The sequence below is a fragment of the Dermacentor andersoni genome, chromosome 5 (assembly GCF_023375885.2).
Source record: "Dermacentor andersoni chromosome 5, qqDerAnde1_hic_scaffold, whole genome shotgun sequence".
NCBI lineage: Eukaryota > Metazoa > Arthropoda > Arachnida > Ixodida > Ixodidae > Dermacentor > Dermacentor andersoni.
This window is the reverse complement of record NC_092818.1, coordinates 180,491,713-180,514,961: the sequence shown is the minus strand read 5'-3', so window position 1 is coordinate 180,514,961 and position 23,249 is coordinate 180,491,713. Positions and strand designations below refer to the sequence as shown.

The following is a 23,249-nucleotide window of genomic DNA, read 5'->3' as shown; positions in this document are numbered from 1 at the left end:
TCGATAGCATTTTTCCTGCAAACAGTGTTCAGACTCAACGAGAACCAACTATAGTATTTTACCTTTCCACTCTTACAGCACAACCACTAGCTATATAGAAGAATCGTTGTCATCGGCAAATTTTCTTCTCTGACTGCTAGTCATCGAGGCGTCCTATCCTCAAAGTACCCGGTGCGTTTCGTGCGCCTCATCATGAGAGAAGGGCGAGCAACGGTCGCTTGAAAAACACAGCTGCGAAAGAAAGCCCGAGCAAATATTGCCTTTAGACACAACATGTACCCAAAAACGGGCATTGTTTTGCTGTCCAGGTTGGTTGCGCATGATAAGGAGCAGACACCGTGGCGAGTATTCTTCCTGAACATGAGAGGTGATCGACCGGAACAGCAGCGTATCCGCAAAAAAGGCTGGTCGAGCTTCTCTTCGCACTAACCCCGACACCAGCGCTCGACGCATGCACCACTTGTGCTCTACTACACAGAGTTGCTTGTTTTCGGGGCCCGGTGCTGGCACAACGAACTTCGCAATGCTCACCGCTCTGCGTTACGATCTCACTAGAGGCAAGGCCACGGAGCAGCCCCAACACGTAAGAAGAATACATACATACATACATACATACATACATACATACATACATACATACATACATACATACATACATACATACATACACACATACATACATACATACATACATACAACTGTTTACCGTATCGAGTAAAAGGTTCACTTTGAACTTAAAGTACCAGCAAAAACGCCAGTATGTCATAGATATTATAAGCATAACCATATGTAGCCAACAGACAATGAAGTCGAGGAATGCATAGGGAAATTTATTTGTAATTTTTACTTTAAGTGTAGAAATGTAAGCTAAAGGAAATTGAATGTGGACGAAAATACATCCTGCAGCAGGTGGAAGACCAACCTGCAACCTCCGCATTAAGCGTACGTTTCGAGGGCCAAATCCTGCACACACACATGCCCAAAAATGTGGACGTGGGAGGGCCGCTGTCGTAGCACAATTGGCAGTGCAACGCACGTGTAATGCGGAGATTGTGGGTCCGGCTCCCACCGGCAGCAAGTTGTTTCTTCGTCCACATTCATTTCTCGTTGGCTTGTTATTTCTACACTCCAAATAAAAAACTCAAGGGGCACTACGTGGATGAATGCGAAAGCGTTGCGGCCACGTCAGCAGAAGCGCCGCGACATGACCAACGGTGTTCGTCATAAGGTGCGCACAACGCACGGTCGTACGTTCGACTCCCACCAGAGGTTGTGGATTGGAGTGCCTTAATTAACTCTATCTTAATTTACTCTACGTGCCTTCATAACGACGACCTTACTCAACACCACAGGTCGAGACTTCGAGTGCTTTAATTAACTCTACCCTAATTAAAATACCTTAATCAACTACGCCTTAAGCAAACACCAAAGGTTGAGGGCTCAAATCCCACCAAAGGTCATGGGTTCGAGTGCCTTATTAACTATCCCTTAATTATATGCGCTCCAATTAACTGCGCCTTAATTCCAAAGGTCGTGGGTTCAACTCCCACCATAGGTCGAGGGTGTGTAGCCTTTTGAACATGGCGTGGTCACGCCAAAGCCGGATTTTGCGCCTCAGAAGCCACATAATACTTTCGCATTAAAGCTACAAATAAGTTCCCCTATGTTTTCCTTGGCTGCATTATCTGTTGGTTTCGTATGGTTGTGATTAACAAAAAATCGGGCTCCCCGGCTTCTCACTCATATTATAAGCATGTGACATGCAAGCACATATAATTTGGCATAAACACAGCTTCGTGGTTTACAGCAGACCTTGTGCTGTGCACGTGCACGAACACACGCCACTTACATTTACACAAAACGCGTGGCCGTGTTCCTTGATCTCGGTTATGTGTGTACCAATGCGCGGACGTGAATATGAAACGTTTCGTGCTTCGTTGCTGTGGGCACGACGCTTGAGCACAAAACTAGCACTGCTTAGCCAGACGTGATGTACGAGGCAGAGAGAAAGGGAGATAAAAAAAAAAGAGGGGGAGCAGGTATTGTTCTAGCTCGACCCTCAAGGAACAGTTCATGCTTATGTGGCTATACATACAGAAGAGGCATCCCCTGGAAACGACAACGACCCCGCATCGATATGCACCGAAAAGGAGTGTTTGTAGCCCAACACGGTACTACTGGCCAGAGGCTCTCGCAGACAGAGTTCGCAAAGGTTGTTTGCATGCGCCAGTTTCCCGCCGCTTGATAATGAGCCCTATCGGATGCGCGAAACGACTCTAAGGGGCAGACAGCTCTGCGCTAACCATGGCTGCGACGCGATAGCTCGGAAACAAAAGGAACAAGATTAGCACTAAGATGCATAAGGGCGCCAACAGTAAGATCACATGGGGCAATCAGGGGACGAGAGGAACAGTACGCCTGCCTATCAGGCTCAAGGAGGGATAGATCACGGGCACCCCTCAGACCCACAGTAACATTCGCCGACCGCTGGGACACTCTACTGGACTTGCCGCGTTTCTTGCATAGTAAAACAATGCCTGTTAAAAAAATAAAAATAAAGAAAAGGAGAGAGGGGAGGGGGGATACATAAGAATCACGAGGTGCTCTCTAAGACATGTTGCAACCATGTAGACGAGATATTTAAATACAATATATACGTGATGCCTTTTGATGATTAACTGGCACGGTATTGTTCATGATATTTATGCGGACGAATAAGCGGTAACTATCACCCACCAGTGAAACAACGAAACAGTCTCAGAACACGTATAACCATAGTGAAATGCGTTATGCATTTAATATACACTGCATATACTTCCATTAACTAGTAGTCAACATTTTCAATGCGATTTCCGTATCTGTAACGCACTTTGAGTATAAGGGTGTGCGAATATTCAAAATTTTCGGATAATGAATAGTGTCCCATTCGATTTGGTCTTCATACCGAATAGTCACTATTCATAAATTCGAATATTTTTCGAATATTTTTCGAATACTTTTCGAATATTTCACTACGTTAACTGCGCCCAAATAAAGGTAAAATCGGAGCAGAAGTACCGCAAGCTTTCACCTCCGCAGGCATAGTATAGACATAAGATACGAGAATTTGTGTAGTGCAGCAGGGTACGTCAGTTAGGTAGCCATGCTTTACAGACTGTACAGCAATCATTGCCACTCTCTGAAGAGCCCTGTTCATGCGAAGGAACTTGTTTGCTCCTAATGCCCAATTTGTGCATTTAATAAACAACGCCTCACAACGCACTATGTCATGACAGACTCTTGCTAACTTTAAGAATACTGGGATGTAATCATCGTTTTATAAAAGTTGTGATAACAGATACTCATTATTAAAAAAGTATTCGATATTCGACTCTATTCGCTTCTAGCACTATACGATTCGTACTCGATTCGGTCTCAGAAATACCTATTCGCACACCCCTTGTTAATTATATACGTACAACTCGAGTTCGACATGTATAACTCGCAGCACACTAGCGGCCACAAAACGCCAGTTACCACTACTATTCCGTCCTTGCTTTGACTGTCCGACATGCACGTCGGTAAGGCATGTATATGCGATCACATTGCACCTTTGCTGAGGTGACGAACAACGAGAGGGTTGAAGATGTCGTCAGACGTCGTGGTCAGTATATTGCTTGTTTTCCGGGGCGTTGTGTACGGCTACAAATAACGCTGAGTTCTTTAGGCAAACTACCGCGCAGGATGCAGCAGTGAAGCGCCGTTTATGGGCACCTCTGAAAGGCGCGCGCAATTTTAAGCGGAAACATTTCAGCTCGAAATAGCCTGAAATCCCATGCGCCCATTTTTAAGACGGCCACAAAGATATCGTCAAATTCGGTGACAACAGTACATCAGCGGCTGCCATGGAAATTGCACGGCTGACATAAAAACAAGCACGCATACGTAGACACCAATCCATAATGCGCATTCAAAGTTCGCAACAAGGACATACTGCTCGAACAAGGGGGATACCGGGGATCGAACAATCACCCCGATAAAGTCACGCAGGGGTAGGTTGCATGGCGTCCACTGCAGACGCTCTTTTATCTGAATGCGGCTTATCGGAGCACATATGGGAGCTATGGCATACAGCTTTAAGAACAATCTCTCTTAGAGAAAAAGCACTCTAATGTGAGACACTACACGTGTCATTGCGTATACACATTCCAGCATCCACGAGACCTTCAAAATTATTAGACAGGGTATATCCAAATCAGAGCGCGTATACCAGACAGCGAGCGCTATGATATAATTGAGTGCCGTTCAAAGTCTCTCCGGTCTTTCAGATTACGCAAGGTGCTTGTGTGCGACACGTTGCACACAGCGACAATCTTGACCAGGTCAAGAGGTACGTAGAAGCGAGGTCGTGGCAGCTTTCCTAGCACAGTATCGGTCACGTGGAGGAGGTGGGCCACTTGCATCGGTTCGTACAATATCTATCCCCTAAGGCAAACGGGTGGGCGTAGCTGAAAAGTGAGACGATTCCAGTAAGCCCTCGTTGCGTGCGTGTCGTGTGCAAATCTCACAGGAAACAATGGCAGCGCGCGCCCACGCAATGCATTCATATCACTACGCCGTGATCCTGTCATTTCCCGTCAACTTCACATGCACTGCGCAGCTGCAGAGGCCACTGCTGGCTGTACTTTTTTCACTTTCTCTCATCCGGATATTTAGCTCTGCGGGAATAACACGGAGAATACTCCACCAGATGGGACAAGCGTTCTATTCCGCCGTACGAGCTGTCATCAAGGTTTGCCTAGCTTTCATATACGGTGGGAAAGCGCTGGCTGGGCAAGCGCGAAAAGGTATTCTTGACGGCAATGCGGGAATCCTGCACGTCTTTGGGCCGTTGAAGGGGAATAAAAAAAAAGAAGCAGAACAAAACAGCACAGCGGCTGGCCAGCTGACGACACAAGCCGTCGCCATTTGTCGACGGCTGACGGCACGGCGACAGCGCTTTCAAAGAGCAACGCTGACAAGTAAACGTGTCTCCCATTTCCGCATAGAGGCTGCACGAATTTCCAAAAAACTGACGATCGCTTGCGCGCCTTGAAAATTGAGGTCCGGACCAACGTAAACTGACTGTACACCAGCGGTGGCAGTACCCTGACAAAGGGAGTGCCGAAAAATTATTTAGCGGGAGTAACCGCTTGCACATATTTCTATAGGGAAGTACGAACTCTCCAAAACGAAAACGATTAATACGAAAACCATTACTAACTATCAAACTATTAAACGAAAACCATTAATAAATCAGGTGCAGGAACAGCATGTTTAGTAAAAAGGCACTACATAATGTGCGTTGGCTTTCATTAGTAAGCCTAAACTTCTCGAACGTTTTCGGCAAGCAATACGCTAACATTTAAAATCCGTGCTTAGTGCGCGGCCGCGGAATATACTTTAGTGCTCAGAGTGTCGACTGAGCGAGAAAAACGGTGTTTTAAACTGCACTGCACATATCAGCGCCATCTTTCACGATTTTTGATCTAAAAGATAGCAGTAGTTCGAATCCATATAGAACTTTCAATAAATTAAATTTGATGAACAACTGAGGAACATGAGAATCGCAAGGCCGACCTGCAGTCGAACGAAGAGCATTTATATTGTTCTTCCATTTTCTTCTTCTTCTTTTTTTTTTTGCAGGAGAAACAAATTATACATCGACTGCTCGCTTGCGTTACCCCAAATTAAATGAGAATAACGCAAGTTAGAAGCAAGAAGTGCGTTATACAAAAGAAACTTCTAAGAAAGTGGTAAAATCCACTGGCAATTTTTAACACTCCTAAAATATTACAGTTTGTTATGTATGTTATGTGATAAATAGGCATGGTGGTCCCATCCCATGCATGCGTATAGAAAATAAGACCCAATGTCGTTACGGTGGAAGAAAACACATTTTTTTTATTTATTATTAGAGGACAAGGAAGTTCACAGAAAGATGAATTATCGCGCAAGATAACAGCTTTTGTTTTGTAACAATCAGTTTGCCGAGAATGGAAAAATTCCGTGTCCAACCGTATATGTTATTTAATGCAATGTTAGCTGTATCAACAAGATTATCAATATTCGTCCCGAAAAAAAAGACATTCGCGCCATTCGCCATTATCTACGCCATTCGCGTAGATAATGTAATCAAAAGGGTAAATCCTTACATACGATTAATAAACACGTTAAACAGCAGTGGTCTTACATGTTATCTTAACGCGTGTTGCAAAAAGGATATTATTTATTTACAAATACTGATATCGCTTTGCTAAATATCTTTTAACTAGATTTAGGACGGTACCGCAAGTTCGATAACATTACAGGTTTTTCAGAATTATGAAACATCTCTGTTTCATGATTAATTTTGACAAGGGTCCTCGAAAAATATCCACAGTGTTAGCTTCTTAGCTTCTATGTCTTTCATTATTATCTCCTTTACATAAAGTGGGTCACTCTCCCTAGTAAGTGGTACAACTTAATAGAGGTAAAGGATCATGTAGTAGCAATTTTCTCTCTCACACGCAGAACAGCAAAGCCAGTGCCATTTCTGGCAAAGGTGGATCGAAAGGTGAGAACGAGAAGCAGGACGCGGAGAAAGCAAGGACAGGGTGACACGCTGCGTCCGAGTCAGACTTCTATACGTTACAGGAAAAGAGAACCGTTACCGATTACACTGACCAATTACCGCCCCAGGAAAGTAATGGGTCAATTACTGAAATGTAATCGGTTACTTTTACGGCACTTTCCTCCCAACTTTTATTCAAATTGCACAAATTCAGTAAACAGAACGAGCTGGCCTGGCTCTTTCAGTGCGTTCATTGTGGTCATTCACGCGTTTTCTAGTGTTTAGCGCAAAAACTCCAAAACCAACGGACGGCAGAAAAGACGCACACACGCGACACAGACTAACGCTTATAAATATATAATCATATCATAAGAAGCCAACAAAGACACCGAGCACAACATAGGGGAAATTACTTGTACTTATTAATTGATTAAAGAAATGATAAATTAATTGAAAGAAAATTGTCCGCCCCAGCATTCCGTACACATGGTCAACCAGCGAAGCTGTAACGTGCGGCACCTGTGTTTATCACTAGGTTAATCCCGGCGGTTCATTAAAGTATTTCTCAATTATTGGTTCCGTCTTTGTGTTTCTTAATGAGGTTACAGACACGTTCGGCTGCGACGGAGAGAACGACGTCAGTGGCTGTATGCCCGCAATCCGCCGTTGCCGCTTGCGTTCGATGTCTCAAGTTTGCTCGGTGGCATTGTTAGCAGCATCCGCCCATTATTTCCATTTACGATTCTTCAAAATTAAATTGCATCAAAATTAAATCTGTCCGTCATGTAAGACAAAGAATGGCTCATACCTCCCCCGACGCGGCCTCCCCACTACGATGACAGAAGTGACATTCTACGATGGAATGACGAGCGGCAACGGATCCAGCTGTGGACGAAGACGACGACGCTCGAGAGCCATTTCTGCTGATGACAGTTTTTTTCTTCGCGCGAACACGATATTGGGGAAACTAGACCTTAACAGCTTCGCTGTAAAAATGACCAACCCTTCCCCTACCGGAAAATGGGGGTAAGCGAAGCTTGTTGTCCTACGTGCACCTGACCTTCGTCACGGTTAAGTAACCCACAGGTAAAGGTGCCGGATTGCTTCGGCCTCTCTCTCCCTCAGCTCAGGGTCTGCTTCTGTTGCTGTTGGATTGCCTGGGCTTGGGCGGCTCGGCTGGATCGGCGCGCCAACGGCGAGCCCTTTCGCGGGCGAGTTCTCGCCGCCGCTCGTCGAACGCTGCCAGTTCCTCGGGGGAACGCACAACGCGTGGCCATCCCATCCGTTTTCCGAGAATGAACTGAACGTAAACGAAGCCGGCGCAGTGCGCGCGAAACCCTTTCCTGCCCTTTCCTTCCACGACGGAAGCCAAACGGCTCTGACTGGTTGCGGAATCCTTGCTAATGACCGACGCTCCGGCGCAGCTGTCAACTCATCAAACCGCCCTTTCCCGCAGCTGCTCTGCTCTATAGGAACAACTGGGGTTTTGCGTGACCACTACAACGCCACTTGTGAGGCAATACAAGCTTCGCTTGAAAAAGAGCATCGCACGCGTAATGCGAAGACGTGGGATTGTTCCCAGCCTACGGCAAGTTGTTGATTCATCCACTTTCATTGCAATTAATTTATCATTTTATTCAATTAGTAAGTACAAGTAATTCCCCCTATGTTGTCCTTGGTGTCTTTGTTGGCTTCTTATGATAAGATTAATAAAATCAGCCCCCTCGGTTAGGCCCCTTTCTTCTCGTTCTCTCACACACACACACACACACACACACACACACACACACACACACACACACACACACACACACACGCACGCACGCACGCACGCACGCACGCACGCACGCACGCACGCACGCGCGCACACACACACACACACACACACGCGCAAACACACGCACACGCACGCACGCACGCGCATACGGTCATATCAAGGAAGCCAACAAACAAAAAGACCCATGACAGCACAGGGGAAATTACTTGTACTTACTAATTGAGTTAAAGAAATGACAAATTTATGAAAATTAAAGTGGATGAAAAAACAATTGGCCGCAGGTGGGATACGAACCCACGTCTTCGCATTATACGCGTGCGATGCGCTTGCCAAGTGAGATACCGCGGTGCCGTCTAATTTCCGTCCACTTTCTGTGGTATTTATGTTTACCTACTAGAACTAACCCTGGGAGTGTCGGCAAGCGCCATCACTCACGTCGAATTCTAGGTTGATCATCTTCCCTCGTTTTGCTTTGCGAGGACCATCAGCAACGACACTAAAAACTCGCTAGACACTCGAGAACGGCATTGCAACGTATACGAACACACGGCGCCTAAGATTGTGGTTATACACGATACCCCGGTACTCCCGCCTGGGTCCTCTGTAACTATAAAGCGCAGCGCTTGAATGTTGCTAGGGCTCGAAGAAGGTGCTCCCGGTATAGGGCCGGTAAAAAGCTGGAAAAGATTGCCCACAGGTGGTTTCCCGGCATCGACGTCTCAAGTGAACATCAATATGGAGCCGCAGCAGCACCGGTTCAATCCGTCACCGAAAATTCGGAGGAATGTCAATATGATAAAACAAAACTGAGCAACCGGATTTACCTGTACCAACACGCGCATTCGCGAAGCTGCTGAGCGGCACAGTCGTAGGCTTCCTGCTGTATAGTTGCAGCCGAATTCAAGCGCTCAAAGCTGCGTCGCCTGTTACAGCTTGTCTCCTAAGTAGATAGGATCGAAAGTTGGGCAAGACGGTAGGGTAACATCATTTTGCTGCAGCGGGAAAGGAAGAAGACGAGATACACAGGACGAGCGCTCGTCCTGTGCATCTCGTCTACGTCTTCGCCCTTTCGCGCTGCAGCAAAACCATGTCCTCAGTACAGCAACTGGTTACATGCAAGCGGTTGCTAAAAAAGGAAGTGAATTACAGTTAGCGTTACCGAGTAAGCAATAATCAATTATCTACAAAACTACCAAAAATGTAATTGACTGCAAGTAATTAAATTACATGTAATGCGTTACGTACATGCCTGGTACAAGTAGCCGGAGTGTCTAAACTGCGTCGCTGCCAACAGGATGAGGAAAGCTCGTCACACCCTAGTCCTCAAAAACTTTGAGGGACTTAACAACGTTTGGCGGCGGAGTGACGGCGGTAACGACCTAAATAGGATGGCGGTAATGTGGGCAGCTATGTTAAGCCGTCCACACATGCTCTTCACGAGCTCAATTTCGAAGGGGCGCGCGTCTTTGGGGAAGGGAGGGACAGGAATGGAAGGAAATGGAGCATAGACTGCTACAAAGAGCATGCAGTGGGTTAGGGTTTGAAAGACACGCAGGCGCATGGCTGTACAAGGGTAGAGTAACAAAGGGCTACTGCTGGTGTCCCTATGTCTCTGGGTGGCATACCCAGAGATTGAGATAACCAACGGTCGAGTGAATGCACGTCAAGGTGGAAAAGAACGCAGTCGACGTCGACAGAGGATTAAAGTGATGACGTTATAGGAAATGTGTAGAGGCCCATATGAAAGTTGCGGCTGATGCACAACGGGGGTTAATTCGATATGTCTTCCGCTGAGAGGGTGAGCTATCTGTTCCCTTGTCCTCATTTCTTCTTTCTATCCCTCTTAAAGCGCGCAGGGCAACCAACCGCGGACCAGGATAATTTACTTCCAATTCCTTGTTTTCTCACTCTCTCTCTCTCTATTTTGGGCGGAATCACTTGTCCGGCAGTGTACTTAAATAAACTGACGGCGGTGATGAGGCCTATAAGATAAAACAATCGGTGCAAAGTTTGCGACGAGAGCAGGGCGCAGTGCAGGCGCTAGGCGCAGAAGCGAGGTTGAGCAGGCGCCCGGTGACCACAAGAGACACGCTAATACGGGCAGTGTTTGCAGCTCCTTTGTCCCCGTCGCGACGGTAAACACTTCGCACCGGAAGAGTTTCGAGTGGCCGCAAGAAGGTTCAGTCCAGATTGCCAGCGAGCACGTCTGCGGTTGCTGGGCGGCATGAGAAACAGGCAGCAACGCCAGTGAAAACCGTGACATTAAGCCGTACACCGACTTGTCACGATTTGCAAACACACTCGCCATGACACAAAGTTTTGTCATTAATACTTCAAAGACGCGACAATATATAAACACGCTTGCATAAACTGGGCAAAAGCGGGTCAACAGTGCTCGCAAAAGCTTGGAAGAGGATCGTGACTGAGCATCGTGTCGGAGCTCGGTGGGTCAGTCAGATCGGCTAGCCTATACGTGCATGGATTAGGCTAACTTATCAAAACCTGCTTGATAAAGCGCGATAACACGCAGTCGAGTCGAGTCGGCGTACCACTAAAGGAACAAAGCACCGCGCGCTGTAATCGCGAGCTGTTCTCTTTACATCGACGCAGGGTGCCACTGAGATTTCCGGAAACCTGAAACAACGCTGCCTGAAGTGAGCCTGGTGTTTAGACGCCGTCGGGCTGCGCTGTCTCACTTTCGACCGGATTTCTGAATCGACTCGCTTGCGTCAGCTGTCTCATGTGCTGTTACTATATTTAGCTGTCCCATGGGACTCGCACACATTTGTTTTATTAATTCGGCTCTCTTGCTGTGTGCTAAAGCAAACCGAAAAATTTTGCAGCAGCCTATAATGCGACACATTCCATTCTTAGGAAAGTAGCGATAAATACGACTGCAGAAAATGCAAGCACCATGTACTGCTGACCACTGCTGCATAGCATTAGCGCTCCACTCAATAGTTTCCCATAAAGCCCTGCCTTACGCACTCCAGGCCAAACTCCGATTTACCTCAATGAAACATGCAAGTTACATCCGCCGTGTATCAGCTGCATTCGATTGAATTGCGATATGCTTTTGCTACACAATACAACTTTCCCTCAGTGCGGTCAAGCGACTGGCTGATGAAAACATTTGTACGTTTCACATGCGTTCTAATTGCGCAAATTGATGCAGGGCTCGAGCTAAAACCTATCTTTTAAATGTGCGACGTAGGAGCTTCGCACTCACCTTACTTCTACGTGGCCTCGAAACCTAACCAGCTTTAATTTACCCATGAACACACAAACGAACAACAATGAACGTACGGTGACAGCGGTCGCAGTGAAAGGGCGCTCGCGCCGTGTGTCGTTTATTGCAACAACGTGAGAGCGGAAGTGACTCAGGGGAAGCGTTCTAGCCAGCGGGGCCAAGGACCGTTCACAACTGCGCGTGTGGGAGGAGTCTAGCCAGCGAAGGCTTTTTGACGATCCATACGTGAAGCTAGAACCAGAGCTTTAGCGAAAACGAGACCGTGCTATCACGCGGTACCTCACGGCCCTCTCCTAAATTGAGGTGGCGCGAAAAAAAGTTCAACGGGATGATTCATACGGAACTACGCTAGTCGCCGAAAATACTGAGCCCTCCTTGCAAATATATCTGCCATCCGGTAATTCCCTTGGCTCTCATCGAAATGAGGCCATGCATGAACTTCCTGGAGCCCACGATACTGTTATTGTGTTGGAAATTGATAACAAAAACTCATCATCCACATGACGTCCTTTATTCCGCAGTATTCATGTGTAACCCCCCTCCACTCGAATTTTCACTTCAAGTGCGCCGAATGAAGCAACGTCGCTTCTCAACTAGACCAGTCACTAGGCTTAACTAACTCACTTCAGCGATTTCTAATGTTTCATTTCGTAAAATGACATATTGACGGTCTCCTCAGAGGCACTCGGGTAAAAAGGGTTTTCTTCAAGCAACCCTTCATCGCAAGAATCGCAGCCGAGTGTTAGTGAAGCGTAGTCGCAACTGCACTCTCAAAATAAATGGAGTACCTCCAACTACTTTTTAAGGAGTCAATGCTTGTCTCAAGCTTGACTCCATATTCAAGTGCTCTCGTACTATCCCGGGAGTTCATGCACTCTACCTGGGAACTGCCAAACTAAACGTACTACATCGGAAAGTACAAGGGCTCTCAAGATCAGGGTAAAATGTACAAGAAAGAATTCCATCCTTTGAAGTTTATCGCGTTCCTAATCAATAATCGTCATCTATCTTGCCTGCCTTTCTTTTCATTAATGCTGCGCGCCTGGTACCTGAAGGTCAGGAACCGCATGCGTGACATAGTGTTCCTGGCAGGAAATTACCGAGCGCACAGTGTTAGAGAAGGAATATGAACGCAATATTTAGGACAATTATTGTTTGATGATAAGATAAGCCCCAAAGGGATTAAAACAGAAATTCAGCGAAGGACGAGCATTCACCTCAGCATAATGAAGTTAAACAGCAGCATTCCACAAAATGGAAGGCAGTTCCGCCTTTCGAATACCCCATGTCGAAAGGGGGCAACAAAGCGAAGCAGTGTCGAGCTCAGGGCATACTTCTCCCCGCCTCGTTCCGGTTGGAAATAGCGATGATGATAAACTTTAATTAACAAGACCCGCGGCGATACTTGTGCTGCCCCGTTGGCTGGGCGCCAGTGGAAGCGGATGCCGAGTGCTAGCCGGCGTTTCGCCAAGTGAGCGTCTTTTTGAAATATCTGAAACTTAGCAATTTCATCCTACAAAAGGTATCTGAAGATTCGTATGACTGACCTCGACAATATGTTTTTAGGCGCCTCGCAAAAGCAATTATTCTAGCCGCTCGACTCATCCATCTTCGGTGTCCAACTCGTTTGCTTTAAAGCTTGGCATAAGTTAAACGAGATGCCCTGCACAGCGGTTCACGAGCCCGTCTCCCAAGTTTCGGTGCACATGACACTCGTTCGACCATACGTCAAAAATGCACTGTATTATTTAGCTGGCAAGAAGAGAGAGCTTAGACTTTTGTCAAAACTTTCGCACATTGCGTGAATAGGTTGGTCAAGCTGATTACGTTGTCGTGTAGCTGGTAGCTGCAAGCAACGGCGAAGCAGCAGTTATTCTGCAGTCTTTACCGAACAAGCAAGCAAGCAAACAAACACGGGAGAATAGAAAGAGCCTTAAAGATGCAGACGCACGAGAAGCGTTCGAATTAAGGAACACAACCGAAGCACTGTGCATTAATTATATAACACGCAAAAAAAAAAAAAAAACGTGCGCAGCTTGCACTAGTGGCGCAAGGCTGGAGTCAACGGCGGAGCTTGTGATCACCTAGCTTTTACGTGGCTAGCCTAAGTTGTTTGTAGGTTTTGCAAGGTTATGGTAGGCTTGGCTAAGTTGTTTGTAGGTTTTGCTAAGTTGTGTCGGAGGGCTTGACGCCGGAAGTTATCGAGCAGTCGCAGGCCGGGATCGCTTTCTCCGCGACGCCGAGCGTTCAGGCGCCGACTATCGCGTTTCCTTGACTGAAACTCGGGATCCTCGACTCGGCGTCGCCTCTTCCCAGCCGCAGCTCCGGCGCGGTGTTCCGGATTAGCTCGGCGGCGACACATCGCTTCTCGCTTGGCAGCATACGGCGCTCTTCCTGGTAAGCCGCTTCTTCTTCGGGCATCCGGACTTCTTTCGGGTCTTCCCATGACAGCAGCACGTACGCACGAAGTAGAGGAGGCGAGAGGTGTGTCGGCGCGCCGGCTGTACCGAGCTTTTACTCGCCTGTGATGTCACGACTCCGCCCTAGGCGAGTGGGGTGCGAGGAGGTTACGTGTCTCGGTCCTCTCTCAGTTGGTTGCTATAAGCAACGCGAAGCGGCGCACAGCTGGGCTGTTCTTTCTGGTAACGCTCCACGGCGGAACAAAAAGCTTAAACAGCTTCGCTGTTAAAAGTGTCGCAGAAAGGGACGCACACATCAGGAAGATTTCTGAGGCACAAAATCTTATTTCAAGGTTGCGTTGAGTAAAATGTACAAGCCAAACAACTGCCTTCGAAGAAACGGTGCCAAGAACGGGGCCACTCACAGGTACACTCGCGGACAAAAAGGTTGCAAACAAGTGCACTGCGCATGCATCGTTGAAGGCAAACCTCACCTCCACGCTCCTCCGCACGGCTGTCATACTAAACAACAGTGGGGTGTGATGGATGGACGAGCAAAAAGCTAAGAAAAGCGTTTGCCGACGACGATGACGACAAGCGTATAAGGACGCCAATGATGCAAGCACAAACCCGAAACACACGCGTTATACCCTAACCGCAGCACGCGCGTTCTGTGCGCACAATGTGACCAACATGTCTGATTAACGAACCAACCAATTGGCACGCCTGACAACCGATGGACTTAAATTTCGTTAAAATTCCGTGGACACGACAACGCGGAAGGAGTGGCGAGGATGAACAGCACGAATTAATATATATATATATATATATATATATATATATATATATATATATATATATATATATATATATCAGCGGCGATTTAGCGGTAAATGCGGGAAAACTGCGTTAGCATTACGTCGCACCTCTCTGAGGTAGGTCCCGGACCGTTGCCTTCAACCGCGTTCACCATATTATTGCAAAGACACACGTCCTGCCTTTTCGAGGAGCGAAGCATATTATATATATATATATATATATACTCTTCTAAGCTCTCTCATCCTCTCTCTACCTCCACAACGTGGGCAGCTTGACAGACTTCATGCACATACACTTTTTGTACTTTGACACTGCTAACGTTAATAAATTAAAAATTAATTCCCTGCGCACACACCTTTTATAGGATACAATTGCGCTTTATTCACGATGATTTACCTTGAGGAGCCGCACAGAAGACGCAGTAAAACTATAGGAACACGAGAGGCTAACAAGTAACACATCGTTTTTAGATCGCAGTGACTTCTTCAGCGATTTTATTGCTGCCGATCTTGCTTGTTACAAGAACTTGTCTCAATAAAGTAGTTCGAAGCAACTACCCCTCTGGTAGTATAAAAATACCTCCAAGGGTATGGTCGAAAACCGGCGAGCTAAGCTTTTTTCGTGAACAAAAGTTTTGACGATACATTCGTAAAATCGTAGAACGAGCCCAAATTCGTAAGCGTTACGAAAAATTCGGGAGAGTTAGCAGTTACTAAGTGGTGAACGATATACGAAAGACCGAAACGTAAGGTAATGTTCGAGCCATTATGGCACGGACGCTGTCGATCAACGGATTAGCTATATAGGGCAAACAGATTAGAAGAACGCGCGCTATCGATTCGCATCCCGGTTTGCATCGCTCCACTGCGCGTTAACACATAGCGAGACTTCACACAGGACTATATAGCGTATATTATGAATGAGGAATAAAATGAAAAAGAAAACAACAACAAATACATAAAAGACACTAAGTGGAACACGTATTCGATACGTTTCTCACAACGCGCGAAATTGAAGAGTACGATGCCTCAAAGTGACTGAGCGATAGAGATGTCGAAAGCTCAAAAATGCAGTAGCCAATGCCACCAGTCAAAGCGCATAGCCATTATATTCGTTGCTTGACTATACATTCTTCAGCAGCACTCTGTCTCCTCTCGTGCTCAGCGCTGCTTCCCACGAAAGCGGCTGTTAACTACATGATCATCAAACCTACATGCAGAAACGCAACGGCTAGAACCCGCCATGATGGTGTAGTCGCTTTGAAGTTGCGCTCGCTGCTAAGCCTCAAGGCGTGGGATCGAATACCGGCCGCGGCGGCGGCATTTCAATGGGGGCGAAATGCAAAGACGCCCGTGTACCGTGCATTGGGTGCAAGTTGAAGAACCCCAGGTGGTCAAAGTTAGTGCGGAGAACCCCACTACGGCGTGCCTCATAATCGTATCCTAGCTTTGGCACGTAAAACAGAATTTAAGCAACGGCTAGATCCGCTTTGCGTTTGCATCCGTGACTTCTGTGGGCGGAGTGGTTGCTCAGGGCGAAGGGTGGAAAGAGTAAAGATTGAGCGGCCTTACGGCGCAAGGGGGGTATTCTGCCGACTGGATTTTTCATGCGATGGAAGGACAGTTATACGCAGTCAAGGCAGCCCTACGAAAGACTCTTATCGCAGATGTGCGTCAGGTAAGCTCGTGAAATCGCCGACAGCACGTGCAAGCGGCTCAATGGAGATGTGCGTATGGATAACCACGAATCGCGGTGTGCGCAATAGATCGGTGTGATATGCCTTATGACATTTAATTCTCTTTATCGCGCAAATACATTACACCTGTTTGGTGCGACAGAGTGTGTTTCTTTTTCCTTTTGTCGTTGCTTTTCTCTCTCTCTCTCTCTCCCTCGCTCAAGAGGATGACGAGCGACCGGGAGCGGCTTCAAACACCCGTCCTTCATATACGAACACGTGCATGTCCGGAAGCCCCAGTGCCCGGAATCGGAAACCGGCGACCACGACCGCCGCACACGCCTGTACCTTTTGCACGACAGGCGGTCTTCGCCCTTCGGCAGTGCCGTGTAGCATCCTGGGTGCAGCATGTCCTAGAACAAACACTTTCACAGGCCTGAGGCAATCGCTGGGGCTTGTAGAGTGACCCTTCCGACTTCCTTCTGATTTTAGGTGTGTTTTCCGCACGGCAATAGAGGAGCGCTATATACAGGATGACCTTGCCAACAGTACGGCGGAATCACAGGTGCACGCAGCGTGGTGGGCTGTCTCGACGACACGCCCAGCTAGAGTTTACATGAACAGATGCTCGGCCCGACGAAGCCAACTCATCTCGAGCTGAGTAAATTCGAAGGAAGGACTACTTTGTGGTGGGATGCGATAAGCTTGGAGCTCGTGACAAACTATACTTTTTCGTTCATTCTACGGTAATTGGTTGGTGCCATTCTGATGTATTGCCGTTAAGCACGAAAGAACTTGAGAATTCGGAACCTGATTCTGCAGATTTGTCAGACGTCGTAATAATTTGAAGTTATGAAATTATTATTGGGTGGGTAGGCGACGGGTACAGATAAGAGCGCTTAAAGAGGTGTAAACACCTCCTGTAGCAATGCGCATATCTCATCGCGTTCTAGGACAATACACTTTCAGCTGCTCTCATGGGCTCTGCTTGGCGTAATAATCCAAAATCCATCTATTGACCCTTTTGGTGTAGCAGCTTGTTCTAGAGGAATGAGACGGCGCTTTCGGAGGCGCGCTGCACGTTGCCTCAGCAGAAGCGCACGCATGTGGAACCACTGCAGCTTCTGTTCTGCTTGTGTGCGATCAGCTGTCGGAAACGCAACAGGGCGTTCGCTAACGCACTGTGCTCCATTCATGCTGCAGAACGTTGAGTGGTAGATGGAAAAGCATGTTGAGTATTTGGCTGCTCAAATATTGGCTGGCGTATTAAGTAATGGAACGACTTTGTGTGATCAAATACGCAGACCACTGCTACATAATGATTGCCTGTGTTGTCGGCAGACCTTCGCGATACACGGCTTTTCTCGAGGATAAAAACATTCACTCATCCACCAGCGTTGTATCGCTGACCTCCAAAGAAAGGAATTCAACCCCGGAACGTCGGCAAAAGTGATCGAGTACCGCTCATTACACAGTGACAAAGGAAGTAGGGCCGCTTTCTGACATATTTTCTTCCATGTTATCTGCACACATAGACCCCAACTCACACGTAAACTTACGCCCACTCTATCGCCCACTTATCACAATTAAGTTATTGGGCCCGCACTTGAATCAATGCGCCGAAGCGTGGGTGACGGCGACTACGCCGACAACACACGCATGTTCGAGGCTGAACGTTTCCTGACTGTTCACAAAGTAAGCGAGTGACTAGCGATAATGCGTCTTCACTACAAGCTGTTACAAAGTACAGAACGTCTACGTTCTAAGCCTTGTGCGCGGCAAGAACAAATATATATCGTAACTGAGCGCACCCACGAGCGTTTAGACAGAAAATAAACAAATAGTGACCGCATCGAGGAGCTTTACTGGGGCGTAAGCACGACAAGCCGTTGCCTCAGTCTTTTCCAAATAAAGAAGGAAAAAAATAAACACATTAATCAAGGTTTAATTCATAAGCGGAAGGTGTGGACCGCTTGGAATAAATTTGATGCCGTGCATCCAGTACAAGAACCGTAAACGCTGATCGCGCCGTTTGAATAAGGCGTCATGAATTCCGAAGGCGCTTATTCATTATTCATTATACTACTCATTATATGTCATTTGAAGCTGTGGCCAAAATTTCGTGTCGTCCACCTAGTCACCATCTACGGCATCCCCCGAAACAGAGCCTTGCTGAACCGCACCGGGGCGTCATGCAAATCATTGTAAACACGGATGCAAAAAAGACAGCTGAGGCAAGCAATGGCCCCGTCACCACGTTATCAAACATGGCGGCGCCCACGAGATCGCCGTTGAAAGGGTCTATACCATGGACTAACACACATAACTGCGAAAGAAGGGTCACATTGGCAGGCTACCCACACTGCACAAGCCAAGTAATGGAGTTGAAGGGCTTCATTGTCCTCTCACATAGCACCAGAGGCACGGAAGGAACAGTAATCAACAAACTGCAACGGCAAGGTCATTCAAGTGCACTGTGTGCGTACCAACCGCTACCCACGCTCCATTCACTGAAACGTTGGGTCGCGTCAAACTAGCGTCGCTATCTACGCCTGAGGACGCATTGGTGCTGGGGCACTGGCGAGCATGCACCACACGTTCTTCGAACCATGCGCGCGTGCTCGATTGGACCATGAACGGCGGGAGCGCAGCTGCGCAGTGCCTACGGTGGAGGGATGCAATGGATATCATAGCTCGCATTCACATCGCTACTAACGGCGTGCATATTCTGGCAGGATCCGCATACAACGTAAGAAATGCACCATAGCGCTTCTAAGCGTTGTCATGGTGCATTTATTGCGTACACTACTCATTTCAATGAGTACAACATGCTGCTACTCATTATGCGGCCCGATGTAGCAGCACGACAGACGATCGAGCGAGCCGGAGCGAGTGCCAAAACATCACGGTGTCCTGCTTCCACGTAACCACCTTCTGCATCGTGTCGCGACACCTTCTGCAAACCACCTTTTGCAAACCATTTTCTGCAAACAAAGCAAGAAAGGGGTTCCTAGAATACTACAGCAAATTATTTAACGTGTTCTGAAACTTGCCACTATGTTTTTCTATGGTTATGAGGTCGCGGTCTTTTATTTAAAGCAAACGTAAATCGAAAATGCCATGTCGCTACTCCTTTGAAGAAGTAATGACCCATATATTGAGCAGTTGCAGAAACTGCAGAAAACAATAAGTAAATCATCAAATTTAACGAGCGAAGGAAAGCGGGACAGACGCATGCGTTCTCACGCGTGGTCTCCCTTGATATGACATGCACTGCAGTGTATGCACGCAGGAACCCTAGAGGTAAACAAATTCTTGCGTCTGCGCATTATATGCCCATTTCCAACGTCATCCCCGCTGAAATCGCAATTTAAACACGACCCGCCATGCGTTTGGAGAGACGTGCTATACATTTATGAAATGGTCTAAAGTATAGCCAGACCGTTATCATTATTTCTTTGTCTGAAACAAAGAATGGTTTCCTCGTTCTCTCCAACAATTAAACAATGTAAAAATCAGGCGCCGACACAAAGCACCACGTGAGCATCGTTTAACCCCTCCAGGTATCTAAGGACGCATGCCCGCGGTTGAGAGTTTGCGTGCGTGCTACTGTACTCTGTTCGTACGTGAATGCAGTAACTCGCCCAGAAAAGCATGCCACACTACGCGCTGCCGGGTGCAGCAGTCCTCGGACTCCGATATCATACAGTTGGCGGGCCAATGTTTGCGTGACTGCGCAATGCTGTCCACCAACCGTTGATTGCGTTATCCCCATTCTCAAATATTCAAACGCACGTGATAGCGGTGCCATATATTTACGGGAACCGCGGCTAGAAGAGGCCCCTTTTCAATGACCGGCCATGGGCATACCGTCGTGGTCTCGTCCTCACAAGGGCGTCTTCAAGCCAAACTTGACGTCATCCTCACATAAAGAGATGTGGTTGTTTACTGCGACAGCATTTGCAGACTCTCACAGCGTAGACCGCTATATTTCCGAGAACAACTTCTCTGCGACGCACATGACGTCGGCCTCGTTCGCTACAGCATTGATTGTCGTGGCCTCCGAAATGCACGCGCAGATGCCACCAGTCTCGAAGTTTATGAGGGGCGCAAGGTCCCGGACAAGTTACGTAGCGCCAAAGTATCGCGGAGTCGTTAGCTTGTCCATCTTCCAAACGAATGAACAATACCGCAGGAGCACGAGCTCGAATCCCTGCAGTGGCAACGGTGGGTAACGTTTTTTTTTCTTTTCTTTTTCCGTTGTGTAAGCGTTGTGCGGCGAGGGTAAAGAGGGTGAGGAGGTAACCTGGTGGCGACGGCTGTGTCGTCGGCGTAAAAAAAAAAAAAAAAAACGCGCGCGGCAATCCGCTTTGATCTTTTAACGGTTGTCGCAATATATAAAAAAAGAGCTCATACGGAGCAATGGAGTTGTCCAAAAATGAATGCCTATGACGTATGATAATGATACAGAAGGGCTCAAGAAACTTACGCGGTGAGAATAAGAGCTGATAAAATTTACCGATGGACTCTTTAAAACATTTATTGTTGCGGGTGTTTACGTTCTATATAGTACTGCGCAGTTTTTCTGTTCACGACTGGTATTCATGCTTCCCTACTAGCATTTTTGGAAGTCTTTTTTTCTTCTTTTAGTTCTGGGTATCGCACATGTGTGCTTACATTTATTTCATTTTTAGGGTTCATGTGCATGGAAATACTACGTTACTGCACTTGTGTGCACATTTCCTTTGGTTGTTATGCATTTTTGTTATTTCCTGCCTCCCATGTCATAACCCATGACACAAGAGCCACAAACCTAACGTAGGTAAGGCTAATGTAACTCTTTGTCAGGGATTCATCCCCTATCTCGGGGGAATGAAGCGTAACCCCAACGTCGATACAATACAATGACGATGGTGAGTATAGAGGATGAGTGAGGAATAAAGGATCGCGTGCTTGCATTCCCTAAGGGAGTGCAAAACCTCGATATTGACGTCGTTCTTTATTATCACCGACCTATTCCAACTCGCATGCCGGCGTGACCGCGAAGCGCGCAGTCTCAATAGGACTACATATACGAGTACCGGTGGCCTAAACGGCTTAACACGTGCATATACGCGGCAAATTCGGCAGCCGCCTACACACATTCCGCGCGCGCGCGAGGACGCCGTCGGACGAATTGCTGCCCCTTTCGTTTATCCAGATACGAAAGGCGTACCTCTAGTGGGCTTGACACAAGGGTCATATGCATGTAAGGAAGAGCGCAGAACTATACACGCCAAATGCATTCGAAGCAAAGTACACGCGAAAATGCTTTTGGCACTGCGTTGCGCACCGCAACGCAGTGCCAAAACGCCATATTACACACCTTACTCAACGCTGGATTCTTAGTGTATATATATATATATATATATATATATATATATATATATATATATATATATATATATATATATATATATATATATATATATATATATATATATATATAGCTCCCCACCGCCATGCACTGAACACTGAGACGCGAAGACTGTAGCATTTTCTGACGGCTCCAAAACAACTCCCTCTTCACATTACAGACGCAGGTGACGCTACACCCAAGTGAAACGAATACATGACGCCACAAGCGTCAGCGAATGTGTATACAGCAACAGCTCTTGGACGGCGCTTGAAGAATGGGAATCATTATCATTTCTCATCATAACGTCCACAAGCAAACTTGGCCCCACAGGCTATGCATGTTCATTACAGGGCGCCGTATAACACAAAGGGTATGCCGGGATATGGAAAGTGCGGCTTGTCTTGCACCTGGCGCAACCTTACACATATATACATGGCTCCGTAAGTAAGAGTTCCTTTAAGTGCCCATGAAACGTATCAGCCATATCCCCCGTTGTACATATTGCATTAACGTTTGGTGACATATAACAAGTAAACGAACCAAATATACGATTGAAGCCGGTCCATAGCGAGACCTTCCCGTCTATCTAAACACATTTTAGTGGCCCGACGGTGACACTGTTCACATTCTCCTACACATTACAACGCGAGCCCTACATTGAAAGCGCAAATTCTCAGATAATAAATGCTGCAAGTACAGCATCTTACATGCTGCTTTGGTAGAGACTGACCCATTGTGAGAGACGGGACATTGGTCGACAGACGAGTCTTCGAGGCTTTGTGAGAAAGCACAAATTTCGAAGCTTGCTCCACTTCTCTGCATTCTAACGCAAGCAGCAGCACCGCAGCGCCGCATAGTTAACCGTACGAAACTCTATACGGCCGAGTGAAAGTAGCGATTGAGCTCTTCAATGCTTCAAGCTCTTCAGAGTGACAGCTCGACGCAAGTGACAGCCACGTCTACAGGAGAGTTCAGTCTGAACTCCACAAAGAAAAAAACAAAATAACGAGGTATTTTCGGCGTGAGCACCGGTCATTGCGACATCCTCAAGAGCAACATGCGTAGTCCACCTCCCCTACCCCAGCGGCGGTTACCTCACAGCTAGCGAAGGTAATCTCGAAGGCCATGCTTTTGCGTACTGCAAGACTCAGAAATAACGTCCCGGCTGTCATGCTTTGAACATCGCCTGTTATGCGACGCCGAGTCAAGCACGGTAAGCGCCGAACTCTAACCATGCCACACATATCAGCGCTGACTGCAGAAATGGCTAGCAAACAGTACAGACCACAAAGCTTGATGCAGACTATGGCCTCCGAGGCGGGGCGACATATATGTAAACCACGACAAACCTTAACTCGAA

General features: G+C 47.2%; 2 protein-coding genes across 5 annotated transcripts in view; one reads left to right on the top strand and one right to left on the bottom strand.

Annotated features, from left to right (window-relative positions):
• The window catches only part of LOC126531687 (protein Aster-B-like), a 129,632-nt gene that overhangs the window by 61,136 nt on the left and 45,247 nt on the right, over positions 1-23,249 (bottom strand). The window lies entirely within an intron of this gene.
• mRpL41 (mitochondrial ribosomal protein L41) overlaps positions 20,337-23,249 on the top strand; it is a 69,326-nt gene continuing 66,413 nt past the window's right edge. Inside the window, exon 1 of the mRNA XM_055071380.1 lies at positions 20,337-20,718. Within this exon, the coding sequence (XP_054927355.1) occupies positions 20,352-20,718 (367 nt within the window). The 5' untranslated portion in view covers positions 20,337-20,351. The remainder of the gene's footprint in view (positions 20,719-23,249) is intronic.